Here is a 20,671-nt window from a genome sequence, read left to right as displayed (position 1 = left end):
GTGTGTGTGTGTTGTGTGTGTGTGTGTGTGTGGGTGTGTGTGTGTGTGTGTGTGTGTTGGTGGTGTTGTGTGTGTGTGTGTGTGTGGTGTGTGTGTGGTGTGTTGTGTGTGTGTGTGTGTGTGTGTGTGTGTGTGTGTGTGTGTGTGTGTGTGTGTGTGTGTGTTGTGTGTGTGTGTGTGTGTGTGTGTGTGTGTGTGGTGTGTGTGTGTGTGTGTGTGGTGTGTGTGTGTGTGTGTGTGTGTGTGTGTGTGTGTGTGTGTGTGTCGTGTGTGTGTGTGTGTGTGGTTACTCACCTGTTTGCTTTCGCATTTACCATTAGTGTTGGCCAATAATTCTACCTGCCATTGTCTGAAATGCAAGGTTGAGCAGAAGTCACATATGGCAGCGCTTTACAGGGACACACTGTTTGAACTCCTTTAACATGTCAGTCATGCTTAAATATTTACAGTCCACTTAGCATAAATGTACCTTTTTAGTATTAGATCTGCGAAAAAGAGCAGTAGCACCCTACTTAACCCCATGGATTAGTTCAAATACAGTTTGTATCCAATCGGACTCTGGTTCTGGGTTGGTGTTTGATACTACATACTTAATGGACCCGTAAAGACCTCTAAACTGAATTTAAAGAAAGATCACTAATTGCCAAGATACCAACCAATGAAGATCCAAAATAAACATTTACCAATAAACATTCAGAAAGTACTCGAAAGTACTCATGTAGTTAAAATGCTAAACCAGGAATGTATTCTTAATTCTTACTTGACATCATTTGCAGAAATGTACAAATTGCACGAAAAACATCAATACTTGTATTCAGCATGTGCAAATAACAACACAAAGGCTGATCCTTTTATCTGCTGTTGTACAGAAGGTGTATCTTGTTTTGAAGACTCTTTGAAGTGAAGGTGCAGGCACTTTATCACCGGAAAAAAAGTGTCCCTGCTTTACTCTTTTTTGTGCTTGTGCTTAATATAAATAGACGTACTGCTGCGGCCAAAAAGTACAAATTCAATGATAGATGGATGAGCCAATATAAAGCACTTGTTTTTTTAACCCAACCACCTGCATGAAAAACATAGTACTACCACACCGATCTGTTGTTTGTGTAAGTGCGTGTGTGTCAGCCTCCTGCCTCTATTGTGATGGTGGTCAGTCCATCAAAGCCGGGAGAGGGTGTCGGCGAGGCATTTGGTCCACTGTCTGCTTCACACTTCCTTTGTTTGTATGTGTGTGCGTTTGTGTGTGTGCTGGTCCAAGTCTCTGTCTCCCTGCACTTCCTCCTTGCCCCATTGTGTGTATGGAAGCATATGCTCTCTCTCTCATTCTCTCTCTCTAATCAGTGTCCTATTGGGCTGATCCCCAGCACCATAGATGAGCTATTTCTGGAGATTCCTGTTATGAAAAGATAATTCCCGCAATTCCCCTCTTCTGTCTCACTCACCCTTCTCCTCTCTCTATCTCTCACACACAGACAGCAGTCAATCTCATTATCTGAAACTGCATCAGTGAAAGGCAGAAGACATTTGTCATTGGAGGATTTTACATTTGTGTTTCAAGGACAGTGGCCTCTGAATAAAACCTAATCTTAGACACACATTAAATATATGAAGTTGCATTGTAATTAAAACATAAATCCCCTTTCTTTCCTGTTTTCGATTACTTTATGGCCTACCCATCTGTTATGGAAAGACTCTTTATTTATGGCCTTGTTATCTGAAATTCTCAACAACATAAAAGAGAATCACATTATAGCTGTTTAGACACACACACACCTAACATGTGCATGTCTATTTCAGGAAAGGCCGATGACCTTTGCAGACCCATCATTTGGTTATCTCTCTTCGCAAGTCTTTGTTGACACGGCCTTGGGTGCTTATGTGTGTGTTGGACTGACACGTCCGTCGGCTGACCCTCACCTGGCCCCGTTGTTTGGGGTTAAGAATGGTAGAAGAGGCAAACGTAAACCCTAAGGCAAGCCCAGAGGAGGGCTCTTTCATCTTTCGCTCACGTTTCAGTTTGCTTTGTCTTTTCTTGTTTACTCTGCCATAGTTTATTTATTTCTATATCTCTCTTTCTGCAAATGTTTTATTTTTACCTTTAATTATTTGTATCTTCAAATGTCCTCTTCCGGCCCCTCCCTCTGTATCTCAGGGTCAGAGGTTGCACTGTAAAGTTTACACCTAAAAACAGTAGCTTCACCAACAGCAACAAGTGGATGGAGCAATACAAGGCCAATTTATTCCAAATCAAATTCCTTTGTTTATATTGTTACGCACCTGGGCTTTTTTTGTTTAAAAATAGAAGTGATGATTAAGAACAGCTCGAGACATGATTAAAATATACTATGAATCGCATGATAAGCCGCAGAAATGGTCCCTGGTAATATGCCTTAAAGGTAAAAGTGTTTGTTTTTTCCCTGGGAAAAAGTTGCCTTTAATGCGGGCTTAATCCCTCGTGTCTGCCTGCTGTAACGCCGATGCAGCTCCTCATTTCCTCCCTTTTGTCCAAAGCCCTCATTAAACTCGTGTGTATTTGATCTGTATCTGAATCTATAAGCCAAACAAGCGCCCGACTCTGACGAGCTTTCATGAATGAAAATCATAGACACTCAAAACAGACACACTCATTTGCCCCAGAGCAACTGGCAGCCGTGGCAGTCTGCTTGTCTGATCTCTCACACTTTACCACACACATTCATCAACAATCGCTCACATTATTGTGCATCTATCACTAAAAAACAACTTGAGAGCACAAGCCCGCTCAACCCTGCACGGGGTTGTTTGACCCATCTCACCCGAGGGTAGCTTAATGTTGGGGTTTTGGGTGCAGTCTCTGGGTGGTCGGGGATTTGGCCTTGTTTGGTAATCTCTCTTTCCTCTCTATATTTGCCTTTTTTGTTCTCTCTCTATCCTTCCCCTATGCCTCTCTCTCTTTCTTACACACACTATCAGACCATAATTATATTGCTCCCTCCCTTCTGGTTGCAGATTTACGATAAAAACCTTCAGTTTATGAGTTCATAAGCCATGGTTTCCGTTGATGTATTATTTGATATATGATATAATTCTTATGCTTTAGCTGGATGAACTTATATACTGGGTAATGTGTTCATATCCCTAATTGCATCAATAGATTATATTGCACATTGTTTGTCGGATTCAGAGTATTAATTACGTGCCTCTTTCGTGGGAATGTATACCTATCTTAATTAGAAAATTAGAAAGCTTTGCACATTTTTGGCTGCTCATGTTTAACTTTGGTGTTTTGTTGACATTGGCTTAACTTCTGTTTGGGTTCCCACAGACCATACAGCTGTGTGTGTAGAAATAATAACTGCAAAATCAACCACATTTGCACATCAATGCGTTTTTTGCCAAACAAATATCAGTATGCGGGGCCTACTTTGTGAAGTTACTGATGCTTGAAGTCAATAAAACACCTAATTCTGAGTTGAACAAACTCAGACAGAAATCCAAATATACTTACTTGGTTCGGGAGGTGTTGGGTTGCATAAAAAGTACTGTCAACACCAATTACAGATATAAGCATATGGAAATCCATTGTATTTCAACTGTTTACAGACAGGGCCTCTGGGCAAACATTTCAAAGGATTCCCATCTGGGGTGGACATTTTATGGATGCCTATGCATTTATCCTTGTGATTTCTCTCTCCCTTGTAATAGCTGGCAGGATGTCTGTAAGTGTATGGTGATTCACCTCTGACTCCTCAGTCAGCTGGAACTGGTGGTAGCCAACTTCAGACTTCACAGTTAGCCAGGATTTTCTGCATCATCCTTTCCCTCCTCGCTGCCCATACTTTGGATTACATGTATATCTCCGCCCCACTGTTACTCATCTGGCTTTCTCTTTTTGTACCACCTCAGTGCCTATGTGTTACCATGGAAATAACACAGAGCTGGCTTATGCCAAGCGCTGATGTCGTTGTGGGTTTTAGAAAAACTGGATGAAAGAAAAGTGGACAGGCTGTTATTATAAATCAGTAATGTGTGACATTACACACACATGCACACACATTTAAATCTGAAAAATGATCATTTAGGTTTCAACACATTTCCTATCAAAATTATAGGCATGGATTGTAAGAAATAAAATGTTGATATAAACTAGCCCTGCAAATGTAGACTTATCCATTTGTTTAAAGCAACTTATAATTATAGTAATTGTATTGCCTTGTTTATAGATGTGTTAGGATATTAGGATAAATAGTGCTATCAGTCAAAGTGCGAACACGAACAAGACTTAATACAAAAATAATCTGCCTCCAGGAATAAATGTGTTGTGGTTGTAGAGTCAACCTGTGCGTGGTGAACGTGCGTTAGGCGCGCCAAGCAGGGCAGGACCTCAGGCATTACCATACCTGCAACAGTTTCTCTTTTCACTGCGCCACTTGCGCTTTTCAGACTAATCTTGAGTCACAAAAGAGCGTCTCTCAGTTGACTCCAGTATTTTCTAATGATATGCAAAATGGGAATCAACCTCGGAGTGAATTGCTGCCTATTAGGGAGGCGGTTTGAGGCTCAGACGAGGCAGGAGCTGAATGAATAGAGAAGAGTCATGGGGAGCACAGTTAATCACTTTCGATTTATATGGGTAACGTTTGGACTAGTCAAATCAGTTCATTAAAATAGTTACGAACACATAATTAAAGGAGGGACAGAAGTTAAATACAATGCAGACAATTGACCGAAAGAGACTAGTTGGTGTCATGATGACTGCGATTTGATATTATCTGATGACATGATATTATAATCAGTATAAATGATTCCCTGAGGTTGTTCTGAGGGATCGGTGTGCCTCCAGCTCCTTATCAGGTGGGGAGCAGCGGAGCGGGTGGGGGTGGAGCCACGGCAGAGTTATCCATTCCTAAAAGCTTGAATCACACTACTCTCCATTCACATTCCTACTGGGGACCGCTTCATTCAGGGACTCGCAGTGTTGGAAGGATTGAAGAATTGTGGAATTTCGTGTATCGCAGGCAAATCAGTTTGTTTTTTTACCATGGATCTACTGTCCCGCGCCACGGTCAGAGGACATCTGCAACCGACTATAGTTTGAGTTATCTGTGCGCTGGATCTATCATGCGGGCTTCGTTCTAACAGTGGAGTAGGACCTGACGGAGCGCAGCCGGGATTCTGGTTTATGCAGAGGCTGGTCAAATACGAGACATACAACATGAATATTAACACGTAAGTCAAGTCTAAAATGTATCTTATCAAATATTTGGATAGTTTTCTATTCAAAGGAAATGTGGCCATACATTAAAGCGGTTTCCTGTTTATCCAGGAGGTGTAAAGCTCACTGATAATGGATAATACGCAGTCTGCAGTCTGTTCATTTTAGTTATTTTAAATTGTATAGCCTCTGAATGGTTTGTTTTAGTTGTAGCTCCAAGTAAAACCAGTATTTAAGTCGTCTTTACGGCGCAGCGCTGCGGGCTGTCAGATAAGAAATCTCCCCACTTTGACGCAGAACTCCGCCGTCCTCCAGTGTCCTCAAGCCCTGTTCACCAACCCACCCCCACCCCGTGTTTCTTTTCTCTGTAACTTTTCCCAAGTTACGCACGACCCTGCGTGGTTAAGAATAATCTCTTGTCTAAAAATCGTTCCCCCTCTTACGCACGGAGCCCAGAGGAGCTTCCAGCATTTTCGCACGCTCTCGACAGTTTGAAATGGATTACATTCAAACTTTGATCCGTGTGTGGAAACAGGGTCGCGAACAGGAATGTTAGCCTAAAGTCGTGTTTTGTGTCGTTAAAGAGTTATCGGAAGGTATCGTACCAGTCCGCGACACTTCAACATGTCAAAACCTCCAGTTTGTTGAACTGCCTGTGCCTTTTGCCTGAATAATGCCGAACTTTTGCTAACGTTACTTACAATCCACTTTTTAGCCCTGTGCTGGAAGGCTTATTTGTGTGTTTTTGTGGGCTTTAGTCCTTTGTCTTTACTGTTTAAGTGTTTGCTCCCACACACAGGTTCTTATCAGCCACCTCAGGTCTGGAGATATGAGCACAGTAAGATTTCAGTTGAGCCATATAACCATTATGGACGTGCACAAAGACACAGAAATCCAGCCATTATGATGAGAGGTGAATGAACCAAACCTACAATAACTACTTACTGTATTACTAATCACTGTTTGACAAAATACTTACCCACCTCAATGAGTCAATTTACAACAAAAGGAAAAGCCCAGTTACAGAATTGCTAGTGGGTTACTAGCAATTCTGTAACTGGGCTTTTCCACTGTGAACTTGCTCATTCTTCATGGCTTTTTATTTATTTCCTTATTTTCCTACAAAGATGGGAGTAGATTGTTTAATAGTTATTGCACGTGTTGGGAGAGGCGCAATTGAAGGAAACTCACTTCACTGCCCTCTTTGTGAAACAGGAAGTGACCAGGGGCCTTATCTAAAAGATTTACAACCAACTGGCACACTGTTTCTCCATGTCCTGTGAGAAGACGCATATGTTCACTTTTGCTGTAACCTTCCCTCTGCTGAAGGTAACAGGCTGTCCTTGGATTTGTTTACATTTAGCTATCAAGCGGGGGTTCCTGGCAGGTAGGCTGTCATCTGGCTGTGGAAAGCTTATCAGGGGCTTTGGATATGTCTGGTCACCTGATCCAGGGCCCTCTGTGTGAGCATAAATCTGTCATCAGGGAGCAGAGGGGCCCGTGGGGTGTGCTCTGTGATGATCCATCTGGGCCAGCTGTGGGCCTGCGTGTGTATGTGTCCGTGAATCTTTGCCTCTCTCTGTAACTGGAATGGACCATTGGTAATAACCTTATTATTGTGTGTGTCTGAGTGTGTGTGAGAATGTGTAAACGGGGCATGGCTTGTGGCCAACCAGATGGCGATATTCCTGGCATCGTCTCTCTTAGCTAATAGCCAGACCCTCTCTCAGTGAACCCCAAGCTGTCTCAACCGTAGAATCACAAAACATGATACCCATCAGGAAGAAAATCTGTTATGGCCCATCTTTGCATTCCAGTGGAGCATTGGAGGGGATTTTACATTTGTCAGGTTAAAAAAGCAGTTTTTCTCCATTTTCCCTGCTGCTATTATAGAGACTCAAGCTGTTAACGACATTGCGTTCATACATAAAAGATCATGAATCAAGCAGATGTGCATTCTTCAAGTTCACGGACACATCAGGATTTTGGTCCTTGTCCGTGTTGAGATTAAGGACAAATATTGGCCGCATCCAGGCTCCTGGCTTTGCTTGTTGTAGATTACTTCTGAGCCACATAGTCTGGCCTGGGTTATCACATCACCTGTCTAGACCCACTTTGCAGCTCCTTCAGAAATGAGCCACTCAGACCTGGAGTTGATAAGAACCCTAGGCCTGCCTTTTGGCTTGTTTTACACTCGGCACTTTGAGACCCTGCGACGATCGGGTAATTCCAGATAAAGCCCACCTCAATTCACAACAGTTGTTAGTCAAGCATTCTTCTTAATCTGCCAACTTCAAAGCCCCAGCCCCAGTAGTGATAACTGTATTAAGACTCTTGACCTCCAGATTGCCATGTGTGCATCAGAGCTTTTGCGGTGGGGAGCAGCATCCTTTGTTTTGCTTGCTGCTGAAAAACTCCCTCTGGAGCTGAGCATTCAGGCTTGGCCAAGCCAGACCCCCGCTGCCTCCTCCTGCGATGGAGGGAAACTTTGGCCTGCAATTGTGAGAATTTCCTGCCACAGGAAAGGAGAGGAGAGAAGGCCGAGCAGGATTGAAATAAGAAGAGAGCAAGGGCCGAAGAGACCAGGTTGAGAGCAAGGAAAAGGGCAAAGAAAAGACAGATCATTTTAGAAGTTGATTGCGCTGGGCAGTTGAGTAAAGGTTAAACCCAAACTGGCAGCTCACCAGGTCAGCTTTGGCAAAGTTTCCAGGAGAAAAGCCCGTTTGTGATCCATATAAAACCTCTATTAGCATTGGCTTTGTTCTTTTCAGTAATGATATCTTATCATTATCGCTCTCATCTTTCTTTTCCACTGAGGAGGAGGGTATCTTAATGTGTTATTTTTGCTTATTCACATCAGTTAGAGCTAGTGCTTTGAATTCAAACTGAGGGGATTTGCCTGGTCCACAAAGTATGACATTTAGTGGAAAATGTGTTACATTATCAGAGATCATTATTTTTATTTTTTTTCTAGTTATAATACCAGTTTAGTCTCTGACCCACCTGACGGACGTGTTTCAGACATCCTGTGTGACCTCTTTTAGCCGGACCAGCAGATCTGTTCTGTGCCCAGGATCACATCTCAATTTATCCAGCTGTTAATTGTGTCTGTTACACTCAAAGCCAATGAGGCTACAACCATAAATGGTAACATGAGGAGAAAGATTTTGTTTAGCGTAGTGCTGCTGATGTCTTATGCCTCCTGTAGTCCGTTGCATGAAGTCACTGGGGTCAAAAGGCCCGAGGTCTAGTGCATTGCTTTGCATTTTGGAACAACAAAATGTATCTGTTTTCTGCTTCGATTTCAAATCTGAACAAGCAAATCAATGTGTGCTGAATGCGCTGCTCTTTATGGTCAACTGTTGCATAAACAGTTTGCCAGGGCATGAAGTACTGTAGTGGCTCTGTAATGTTGGTTTTGACCTGACTTGCATAGCTGTAATCAGTTGTCCTTCAGCCAACTTGGCACATATAGACTAAATAATCACTATTAACGTAATGTATTTCAGTATTCTATGAGGGGTAACTCTGTGGTCATCATATCTGGCTTTCATATTTGACTGGTTATAAAAGCTTAGTGTAAGACATACAGTACATTTGTCCAGTGTGGTGGTGTAGCTGTCTTTAGCCATGAGGACGTTTGGTAAGCAAGCACACACAATCACCGGAGCCAGTGTTTGTCTTGGCTGCTCCCCGCCTATTATCTAGCCAGGAACAAACGAAGGCAGGGCCTTACAGCCGGGTGGTCGGCGGCCACTGCAGCGCCGGCTCAGCTCTCTTCCTGTGAGGGAAGCAGGAAAAGGAAGTGAGGTAGTTCCCTGGCGAGGGCTAAGGGAATTGGGGTGGACAGCCAAGGAAGACAAAAAAATCAAATACACCCATGAATCTCAAGTTATCAAAGCAAACATATGTAAGGGAGTAGGTGAGTGTTGTCGGACAACATTTTGTATCAGCCTTGGATATTCTTGTAAACCTCTATTAAGGCTTTGTTGATCGAACTTTTATAAAAGGTTCCACATATAGAAGACTGTATTTGTGTGCAGCTCTATTGTTAGGTTGTTGTGCCAGATGCCCCCCTGCCCCTGTCCATTTCCTGCAGCCAAACAAAAGATAAAAAAATATTCTTGCTTCCCCTATTTGAATGAAAGGAGATACACTGCAGTGCAGAGACTAATATTATTCACTTGTATCCATCTGCCTGGTGAATATGGTTGTCATTCTTTTGTTTTCAAGGCACACCAAGTCCACATTATGTCACTCTAAAGTAGATTTGACACACATTCTAGCCAAATGGTGTGTGTCACTGGATATCTTCCCTCCAAAGGATCTTAATGAATGCCATAGCCCTCTTTTTGGGGTTTGGGGGTGGAAAGCTAACCACGTGTTTCTATGTCCAATTTGCATTTGAATAGCTTTACTGTCTTTTGAGTGGTTTGTCTTTAAACATGAGGTCAGTCTTTGCAAACACACACTGACTAGCATGTGCACACAGTCAAACACACTTTGATACACATGCAAACACAAGAATCTCTAGCTATATACGGTGCTTGCTTCCAAGAATGTTGGTATAATTACCCCTTGGTTTCTACGCTTTTCTGGGTTCACTTTGCTCCAAAATAGTAGGCTCAACACAACCACTAGACACAGCTTCTGAGAGATTTCACATCCACAAGGAAAAGTAGAGCTCATATGTCAAATAAATCAGTGTTGAAACATGGTTGTAAATGTGTTACGTGACACTTGGGTTCACGCTGATGTCAGAGTGGTTGCTTTTGGAGTGTTTGCCCCTGCAGTTGGCAGAGGGGAGACCCTGTCTTGGTCAGGTCAACCTTGTTGTTAGTGGGTTTGTCTGCCATCTAGGCTTGTGTGTTGGTATGTAAATGCTCATATACGGTTGAGCCCAGACCCTTTACAGCAGTAGTCTACTAGTGACCTAACTGTCTGTCTTTCTGATGGTACTTTATGGTTACATTTCTTTTGTTTACATAAATTCTCCCTTGATGGTTTCACTTTATTGGCATTCTTTGTAAAACATTGTTATTATCTCTGTAATTCTCAATCAAGGTACGCAAACAGTTTATTTAGTATTTTTTATTGCAGTTTGTTCTTCTGTTATTGAACTTGGGATAAATAACCTAACAATTTATTTGTGCAATTAAGCCTTGAAATAAGGTGAAAATTGCTGGTGGTATAAAATAATAAAAATAAACTTCTCTGCATCTTTACCGCTGGTTACTATTAGCTCAGTCACGCTTAAGCCAAACAGAGCACCTCCAAAGGACATTACTATAAATGCAAGGATTGTAGAATGTTGAAATGGAACACTTTTAACTACCCTGCCTTCATTTCAGACATCTAACACAGTTCTCACATTTTAAATGGGATTAGCAAGTATAAAGCTTGCATGCTTTGCAGTCTTTCTCTATGTGTGTCACTTTCGTCCATGGTTTACCAGTGCCTTTCCTGCCTTTGTTACACTGCTTTTGTTTAAGTCTTTCTCAAGGTTGTGCTACATTTGTACTTACTGTCATTCCACTAAGGAGACGATTGTAAAATCAGATCCTTAAGGGCCTGGAGACATGGTTCTGTCTGTCCTCCCTTCTACTACAAACTGCTGTCTCTGGGGGTGATGGGGCAATTAAGGAGGCTAGGGTTTGGGCAGCCATTTGGCATATGTCATCTAGGTTTTCACTGATAATTGGGATCACCATGGCTCCTCTCACACAGTGGACCTCAACATGCAGTCAGTACTCAGCACAACAAGCACAAATGTCACACCTTGTGTTTAAAAAGAAAGCACGGTCAATGTGTGTCCAGCAGTGTTTGAGAAATGCACTCTCTGAACATGTTTGACTTTAGTAATGACATTGAGGAGACTTACGAAACATGCATCTGATATATAATTGTAAACTCTTTCCTACATGCATCTCAATCAAAGACCGATGTAACGGTTGTCCTTTTTCATATTGGCATCATGAACAAACAGAAGCTGGAGGGCAGCACTGCATTCATAAAACATGATATGTTGTAACAAAAACGTTATCTCAGATAACAAACAAGAATTGTTAAATAGCATATAGATATATCTTTGGATACAGTTGTGCCATTTAGGAAAAGTCTTCTTGCAGACGTTTTTCTGTTGGAGATTTCTGTGTGAACAACAAATACCAACGCTTTACCTGGATAAGGAGCTTAAGTGGCAAACACTTGGCGTGTGAAGGGGTTAACACAATTTGCACGAACGATGCTTTGAGCTTTAGCTTTAGAAGCATGTGAGATGAGAGTGACCGCTGCAAGATAGCTGATAAGGTCAAGGGGTTCACATTCGATAAGCTGCTAGCATGTTGGAGTGCTCAGTTCCAGAGTTTTGTCTAACTTTTATATATTGAGAGGATAACATTTTTCCAAACTTTGTTTCAATTGAGGCTTTAGTGAAGGAAAAAAAAGCTTTTGTTTTTAATGCTTTTATTACAAACATTGATTATATTTGTTATTCAGGTCTCTGTAACAACAACTAATGTGCGTTTGTTTTCTTCCACTTTTTCCTATGCAGAGATTGAAGCCAAAGAGGCTTGTACCTGGCTCCGAGCAGCAGGGTTTCCACAGTACGCCCAGCTGTATGAAGGTAAGGACCCCGGTGAGATACCCCCAACCTCTCTCACGGCCTATTTGGCAATAATGAAGATACAAAATGTATGCTGTTATAAGGGAAGCCACAGTTATACGGCAAATGGTGACATACAGATTTTAAAAGCTATGTTATGACTTCAGTTATTTCAAAGGCTTTCATTTAACCACACTACCACAATCTTAACTGAAGTCGGTTAGGCAGATTTACTAAAGTATGGTCATCAATACAACTCATATTCCAGAATTATTATTCATTTGAAATCACATAAAAGAAGAACCTTTCTATTTTTTTTGTGTAACAAAATTGTTGTTGCACTACCAAATTGTGCACTTGTTTGGTGATGTTTAGCTCATCTAGAAGACCACTGTTGCGTTAGTCAAGAACAAAAAACACCAACATGCACACTTGTGCCTGTGCATGCTTACATACCACATACATCAAAACATTCCTCAAGAGTAAGGAGTGTGTTTTTTCCTTCGCACAAGTGCTTTACTATGTGCTATGAGAGAGCCACATTAACCATAGCAAAGAATATTCCAAACAATAACCATAATGTATCATACAGAGTAACTCTTTTGGGACCAAGGGTCTTTCTTACACACAAAACATGTCTTATATGCCCTCTAAAGTTACTTATCCAATGATATATGGTTAAGAAAAAATGCCTTGGCTGACCTTTGAGTTTTAAATAAACACTCACTGAAACACATCAAACATTCTTTACACTCCATATAGCTACTTCAACTATACTATGGCATGCCGTAGGTATACCAGTTGCCCTTATGTAACTACATGACGATGACAGCAGGGCCAAGCTACCATTGTCAACATGGTCATTGCTTGTTGCCAATTAACCGTGAAAGGTTTTCTATTGGAACGGAAGCTCTTTGTGCTTTTACACAGGTGATGAGACTGTTTCTCTACACACCAACAGCAACACAAAAGTGCAAACGGCAATCAATCACTGTGCAGATTTTAAACAAATCGCTGGTTGGTTATGCAGCCGTCTCAACTAAGTAGGAATTTGTGCCGAGGCATGACACATTTTTCCTTCCACTGTATCGGTGGCACAATCTCTATTGTCTGTGCTTTCAGGACTATTGCCCACTAAAGATAAGCAGACTGATAGGCCGGAATCACTACAGTAGACTTAAAGATCTGCCGTCCCTTGAACAGCATTTTCTTATCAACATCGCCCCTCGGGGCCACAAATGCGAGATTCCTATTTTGGGTTGGGTCCACACATTCCAGAAAACATCTTAAAAACCCATTTATTTAAATATTATTTATGATCCAATGATATTATGTGCCATAACGCTGCAACTGAGTAAATAAGTGAGTCTGTTAATGAAGTAGACAAGGGAGGGAGAAGGAGAAAAGGAAGTGGGACCTCTGAGCAGCTCTGGAGTACCTATTGTCATTCTTCAATCAATCCCCTGTTCTCTCCCTCTGTGCTCCACATCCCCCCTGCCTGCCGGGTCTGAAAGCTGCAGCTGTGTTTGTTTGGTCGGCTAAGACGCTACTTCCTCTTTTAGCTTTTCATCGAGGCTGTATGGGGGGAGAAGGTGGGACGGAAGGCCCTGGTGGGTGTTAGTGTGGGTGGGTTTTTCTGAGGCTAGGGGTTGTATCTTTAGATTTATCTGAACACATTGATCCAATCAGCGGCAGGAAGATGCCCACACTAACCAGACCCTCTCTGTTTAGATGCCCTGTTCCCCATCGACATCTCCTCAGTCACCAGGGACCATGACTTCCTCGATCGAGACGCCATTGAGGCTCTCTGCAGGTGAGATTACAAGTCAACCTTTCATACGTATTTTCTCTTCTTTTGATCTTATGCGCCTTTCTTCTTCTTGTAAATCTTCTTCCATCTCTTGTTTTCTCCCAAATGAAACCATGAGGGCATGACTTCAAAAGGAGGCATGCTTTGGAAAGTTACCGATGAGATAAAATAATGACACGATAAGCACATTGAAGAGATGCACTGTTCCGTTTCCCTTTGCATTGAGCTCTCATTGGCCATATCTCCTTCTCGTAGTTTTCTTCAGTCTCTGATAGTGTGTGCCTCAATCATTTTGTATTGTCCTGGCACGCACATATCTCACTATACCTTTGACTGCAGCATGCTACGGTCACGCAACGCTCTCTACAGTCTTTCTTTTCATCTTGTAAGTTGTTTTAAGTCTCAGACATGTTAGTAAGTCTATGTTTAAAATACCTTAACGCCATGAGTATCATTGAAAAGCACTAGCTTGCTTCCTACTTGGTGCCCCAGCTATATGAATTAGCGTATTTGGGGAAAATTGATAGCTACTTAATGGAGTCGACTTCATCAAATACTGACTTTCAGTAATAAACCACAGCAGGTATCCCCCCCCCCCCACACATCTGGAAACCATCATCTCAATGTCTCCTCTGTTGGCAGCCTTTCAGCCCCCTCCCCACAACCCAGACTATCCCCCAGTTCCCATCCCTTCATCTCTCTATTGTTACATGATCTGCCCTAAGAGCTCTCTAGAGGGTGGAACCAGCCACCACCCTCTCCCCTTCTCCAGGTGGCCGGGGGGATAAGCTTTCTGTCCCCTCCCCAAGTTCTCGTCACTACTCCAGCAGATTTCATTCTCCTTGCGCTCTCCTTTTCTGTCTCCCTCTCTTTATCTTCCCGCTCATGTGGAGATTATCCTTCAGCAGCTCATTAGCCAAGCTCCCCTTCTTTATTTCTCTTCCTCTCTTTCCTTCTGTTTCCTCCTTTCTTCCACCATACAGCCTCTTGGTGATGAGAGGTTTGTGTTTTGGGGAAAAAAGCAGATGGTTAGCATATTTTAGAGTCCATTTTGAATGTTTCTAATGTTGCATGTGTGTGTGCTTTTGTGTTTTCAGGAGACTGAACACCCTCAACAAGTGTGCTTTGATGAGACTGGAGATATCACCGCAGAGAAAAAGAGTAAGTGCACATGCACACGCATTAACTCTGCACCTTTCTGAAAAGCCCCTATGCAAGCCTCCTCAACCACAATTGCATTCCCTCACCTCAAACGTCGGTTCACTGTTGGCCACAGGGTGAAACCGTGGTCTTTCTCTCGTCTGGTTTAATGAGAAGGCACCTGTTGGGTTGATTTCTATATCAAGTGGGCTGAGAGGACCCTAGGGGGAAGGAGGATCACTTTAATGTCTAAATGAAGGGGTTGCATTGACCAGAACCTCCCCCTACTCAGGGCATGCTCCCCTTCTTTCTCAAATACTTCCTCATACTTCTGGCTCAATTAGACTGCTGCTTTGTCGCAATCTTGCAGAACGAACAACCCAACATCGCCTGTATGTGATCAAACTCAATAGATGTATTTGATTGAGTGCCAACTCCCTCAAACACCACATTCTTAGATTACACGTTCAAAGAAACAAGCCTCTTGAAGAAATGATGATAATTGTGTGTATATGGTTTTAGCACCTTTGAAGTAAACCACTCAGACTAACTTACACTGTCTCTTTGCGACAAGATTTGCTCGTTTTTCTACTAACTAACCTTAATTCACAAACAGCCTTAAGTGGTACATAGTAACATCCTTGTTCTGTGTGTGGTGGTATTCATTAGGATGACCCTTTCCGTGTCACCTTTCATTTCAGGAGTCAACAAGAGTAGAGGAGTCAAAGAGGTTATTTGCCATCTTTGCAGTATGACAACCCCCTCCTTAGACAGCTTAGGAATGCATTGATCTCCTCATGTCTTAACATTCCCTCTCTCTTAAATCTCCATCCCTTCTTTTTGGTTTGTTCTTTCTATCTGTCCAATAGTAATAATACATAGTTTTCCTTCTGCAGACTTCTTGTGAGGTTCAAAGCTCCTACCGTTTCAGTGAATGCTTTGGTGGTTTGATGGTTTGAGGATAAGATAGCTCCAGAATGTTGATAAATGCTTGACGCTCTGTTGGCCAATCAACGTTCTCTGTGCAGTTATCTCACATTCCAACCAACATAACCAGAGAAAAGAAAACATATAGGAATCTGAAAATGTCACAAAAGTTTATATTGTCCACTATAAATGGTCGCATCGATAGATCAAAAACCCAGTGACTTTTTATTTGAAGTTACGTAATGTTTCCACTGCAAACATATAATCAAGGATGCCAGTATATGAAGCCCATGGAACACTGGCACTCAGCTAGTGGAGCATGAGTTTTGTGAATTTGACCGTTTTTTTAATGGATTTTCTTTTTGAACTGCACATTTCTCGGGGGTTCTAATTATTGCTTTAAACCCTCTAAAGTTATTGCTTTCTTAGCTGTAAGATAGGGCTTCAGAAAGGTAAAGATAAATGAGTGGTTACATTTTGGCGTGTGGTTTGGTCCACCACTTGGATTGGGATCTGTGAAGATGGCTTTTTGGAATCTCCCAGCTTAGTGTGTTTGAAAGTGTATATATGTCACTCTCATAGATAACGAATAAGCAACGACAGTAGAAGTGTATCATTGACGCTGTATCACACTTAATGTGTGTGTGTGTGTGTACATATACACAGACAGAGGGGATAAACACTGTAGGGGGGAGCGACCCCAGTCTAGCCGGCTGCACTACAAACTATGGGGGTCATAATGGAATTTCCTGAACTCCCTCCAGGGCCTGAGATAGATTAACCAAACTGGGGGAGGTGTGTGCACTTTGTGAAATTGCATGGCACCCAGTAATGGTCACTTTTTTGTCTTCGTATTTATTGTCCAAGCAGTCGGGAAGAAGCTGAATCCTGTTTGCTGGCTGGTCATACGCCTAAGTTTAGGATGATGTTGTATAAAAACTATTGTAGAATTCCGTGTCAAATGATCTCGTAACGGTTCTTAGGTTGTGGGGCATTTTACAGCCATAAGTATATTTTATATAGTTTACAAAAACATAGATACATTTGGAAAGCACACGTGAATGCACACAAGGCAAAGGGCAAATGCAACAATTATAAAATAAATTCCATAACTCTAGAAAGTTTCCTGGACCAAGGTGAGGAATGTTGGAAAAGAAATGGAAAACGTAGCAATGTTCTCTAACTGTTCCTCTCCCTCCCTCTCCTTTTTTCCATCTCTTCCTCCTATTTCTTTCTCCCTGTCCCTTATCCCCTCCTTCTCCCTTCTGCAGAGCGAGGACTCCGATGAGGACGAGCCCTGTGCCATCAGTGGCCGCTGGACCTTCCAGAGGGACAGCAAGCGCTGGTCCCGTATGGAGGAGCTGGAGGTTTTTTCCTCACTACCAGCAGATGCTGTGCCACCCCCATTCCCAAAGGAGGCATCCCAGAAAGGCAAGCTCACCCTGCGCGAAGCCAACAGTTCAGAGAGTGTGCTGACCGACCTCAGCGAGCAGCCTGAAGTGGGGCTCCATCCACAGCAGCGGGAGTGTAGGGAGAGAAGAGAAGAGCCATGGTGCCGCCTTGAAAAATGAAGCCTCCGGCGCCACTCGTGCCAGCTCTGTAGCAAGCATGTGCTCATCCTCGGGCACAGGCGGGTCAGGATGCGCTAACGAGGACTCTCTGTCTGATGGGATGCCTCCGTCGCCCCTGGAGACACTCGGACAGTTCACCTTTGATGTGAAAACAGGCATGGGAGGACTAGGAGGAAGTCTGGACCGAGGAGGTGGCAGCGGCAAGAGCACACGCTCAAGAGCAAAGAGCTTCCTCAAGAGGATGGAGAGTCTGCGGCTGCGCAGCGGCACCTCCTCCAAGAGAAAGAAGAAGGGGAGCACCAGCGGGGGGAAGATAGAGATCAGTGAGCCTGTCATCAAAGAGGGTCTGGATGATGACAAGCTGCGAAGGCTCAACTGTGTGGACATCTCCAGTATGAACCTCAACCTCAATCACCAGTGCAATCCCGCTCAGACTATGACACTCAACCGGAATCGCTCAGTATCCTACTCCACACAGACCAGCACTGGGAGCACTGGGAGCAGCCAATCGGAAGCTAGCAGTGGAAGTGCAGTGAGCACGCCGAGCCCGGTGACTCGCGCTCGCAGCCACAGCACAGCGGCGGGCTCTAGTAAGAGAGGCGGGATGTATTTGGAGGGTTTCGATCCTTTCAGCCTTCCCCAACAAGCTTCAGATCGACAAACTACACCCACACCCAAATCTGCGCTACCCATCCCCTGCCAAGCTAGCAGTGGGATGACAGTTGATGAGCAGAACCACAGGAACAACTGCAGTGTTCGAGACAATACCAGACAAACTGAAGAAGAGGAAGAGGAGGGAGAAGGGGGTATGATCTTCTTCTACTTACCAGAAGGTCACAAGCCTGGGACCTTCCCCAAAGCCCTCCAGGATGGGAGTTCACGCAATAACAATGGGAATGATAACGGGAACTCGGTGACCCTCAGGGGGCGGCAGAGCAGACGCCAGCGGCACTGCTCGGTGGGATCCGTCGACAGCCGGCTCAGCTTTTACGACAACGTCCCCTACACTGAGCGGGAGGAGGAGGAAGGAGAGGAGGAGGAGGGGGACGAGCGCAAACTGGAGCAAGTGCTGCAACATGTCAGCGGCCTGCAACGCTTTGTTAACGCCTGGTCAGAGGCTGGGGCCGGAGAGGAGGAGGAAGAGGAGGAGGATGAAGAGGAAGAAGGAGACTCGGATTCGGCACTAGACTCTGCCTCCCCCTGCCCATCCTCTCCTCTGCAGAACCGGCTGGAGGAGACTGAAAACGGAAGTGACCAAGACAGCACAGGAAACCCGCTGGGAGAGGGGGAGGAGGGGATGAGAGAGAGGAGAGATTCTGGGGTCGGCGCGTCTCTAACCAGAACCAGCAGGTCAGTGAAGAACATTTATATTGTCTTTTTACTAATGCAGGATAACCATGAGTTTCTTGACACAAATGATGACAGAAAAGAAAATCTCACCTACCACTCATGGTATCTAGCCATGGTTTTAAGATATTGGTTTCTTAGTTTTCATCTCTTTGTAATGGCAAATTCAAAGACGTTTCTCTCGCATTATAGGGACTATTTATCCTGTAGTCGTTCCAGTGAAAAACTACATTCATATAATCTTTTCATACTATGTTTTAGTGTTCAGAGTCAAGTACATTTCAAACAAACAAGCTCATGCTCTTAGTATTCTTCTGTAAAACTCCTGCCTTACATTACCTAAATGCCTGAAATGCTCAAAGACAACAAAACAATAGAAAGACAAACACTCAGGCACCGACAAAACATAGTTTTCCATAGACGGTGACAGCAAAGGATAAACATGGGGACACGCTGAGACTCCTCTCCTGACGTAATGGTGCTGAATATTCTGGAATGCTGCTTGGTCTCCATGGGCACGGCTGTTGTTCCTTCAGGAATCCGCAGGCAGAATTACATTCTGGGGGTGTACAACTTTTTAGCCTTTAAGACAATCTCCTGATTGATGTGTACGTAAATCCCTGTAATCCCTTAACTGATCACTTGGCAGGTGAAACTACCAACTGTGTGTGGCTTTGTTTGTATTCTAAGTTTATGTGTACACAAAAGCATGACACAGATCCAAAGAGTTTGACTGCTCGTTTTTAATCACAGCTCAATTTGTGCTCTCTCCCTCTCGTTTCCCTGAACATTCTCCAGACCACAGAAACTGCGCTGGCCGAGTTTCCAGAACTCTCATCGGCCCAGCTTGGCGTCGGCCCGGCTCCAGATTAGCTGCCAGTCTGTGCTACAGATGAATCTGCTCCAGAAGCTCTCTCTGCTACAGCTCACTGCTCTGCTGGAGAGACACACCCCTACAAACAAACATGGCTTCAGCTGGTGAGTGGACTACAGTACAATTATATTTCTTGTGTAAGGAACAGGGAGTATTAGGGATAGGGGGACTTCATATGGTGATTGTTCAACATACATAATACAACTTTAAAGCTTGTTTTTCCTGCATGAGGCCATCTGTGTCTGGCTAATTAATTACTGTAAATGATGCCATCAAATACTTCCACTTAGCAAACCATCAATCCAACTCCTATCCCACCCGTCTCCCGATCCCCTCCATCTGCAGGTTGTTGTGTGGCGACGGCTGTCCACAGAGGTTGGGTTTCACATTCTTTTCCCAGGCCCGTAATTGCTGGGAAGGGGCCGTACATTGTCTTTTTCTCAACGGGGCAATCATAGCAGTTCACACGCATGGTGTTACCAGAGCTGGAGGCTGGAAGGATCTGTCCACAGCCATTATCCCTCCACCTTCTGTATCACTTCTCGGCTATCTTTATATATACTTTATTATCTGCTTGTGATTCTCCAATGGCACATAATGTCTTCCTTGTTACTGTATCTGCTTTACAAGTTTACAGTTCTCTCCCACTGTACTTCTGCCTTCGGTTTTTGCATCTTTCCCTTTTGTCGGAAGTTAGATGCTAGGTAAAAGTCTTTTAGAAAGATCATGTGATAGGGAAGCCCTAAAGGAAAAGCAGACATATGTATATATAAACGTTTGTATATACTGTAATTACAATGTACATAGATATATAAGCTGTTTCCAGATTCCAGTTCCGTTTTCAGTTTACAGTTCACGCAGAGAAAAATCATGTGGGGCTAAAGATACATAATTAAAGGAAAAGCAGTCAAAAATATAAGTGATGTAAACAAGATTTAACTTTTGAATACTGGACATTCTTCCGAGTCAAAACATAAAACTTGTGAAATATTAAATACATCTACCACACAGGATCACAGTAACACAGAACAGATTTTCTAACATGTATGGAAAATGTCATACAACTTTAAAAGTTTTAAGAAAATAAAGTAAAAAATCGCATCATATTCTTGTTGTTCCACTTTCTTTATTTCTTCTACCCGAGGCCTTCCCTAGGACAGGAATAGAAGGCGTTGTGATGGTCGTATGACAGGCTGAGGCTCTC

The 20,671-nt window shown here is 43.3% G+C and overlaps 1 protein-coding gene across 1 annotated transcript in view; it reads left to right on the top strand.

The window, feature by feature from the left end:
- LOC117543396 (rho GTPase-activating protein 7-like) overlaps positions 1 to 20,671 on the top strand; it is an 82,465-nt gene that overhangs the window by 52,950 nt on the left and 8,844 nt on the right. Inside the window, 6 exon segments of the mRNA XM_034211653.1 lie at positions 11,748 to 11,819; positions 13,530 to 13,611; positions 14,706 to 14,769; positions 16,947 to 17,177; positions 17,179 to 18,596; positions 19,392 to 19,571. Coding sequence (XP_034067544.1) covers positions 11,748 to 11,819; positions 13,530 to 13,611; positions 14,706 to 14,769; positions 16,947 to 17,177; positions 17,179 to 18,596; positions 19,392 to 19,571 — 2,047 coding nt within the window.

The sequence above is a fragment of the Gymnodraco acuticeps genome, unplaced genomic scaffold (assembly GCF_902827175.1).
Source record: "Gymnodraco acuticeps unplaced genomic scaffold, fGymAcu1.1, whole genome shotgun sequence".
NCBI classification, from domain to species: Eukaryota; Metazoa; Chordata; class Actinopteri; order Perciformes; family Bathydraconidae; genus Gymnodraco; species Gymnodraco acuticeps.
Note: the sequence above shows the minus strand (reverse complement) of the source record. Positions and strands in the feature narration are given on the sequence as shown.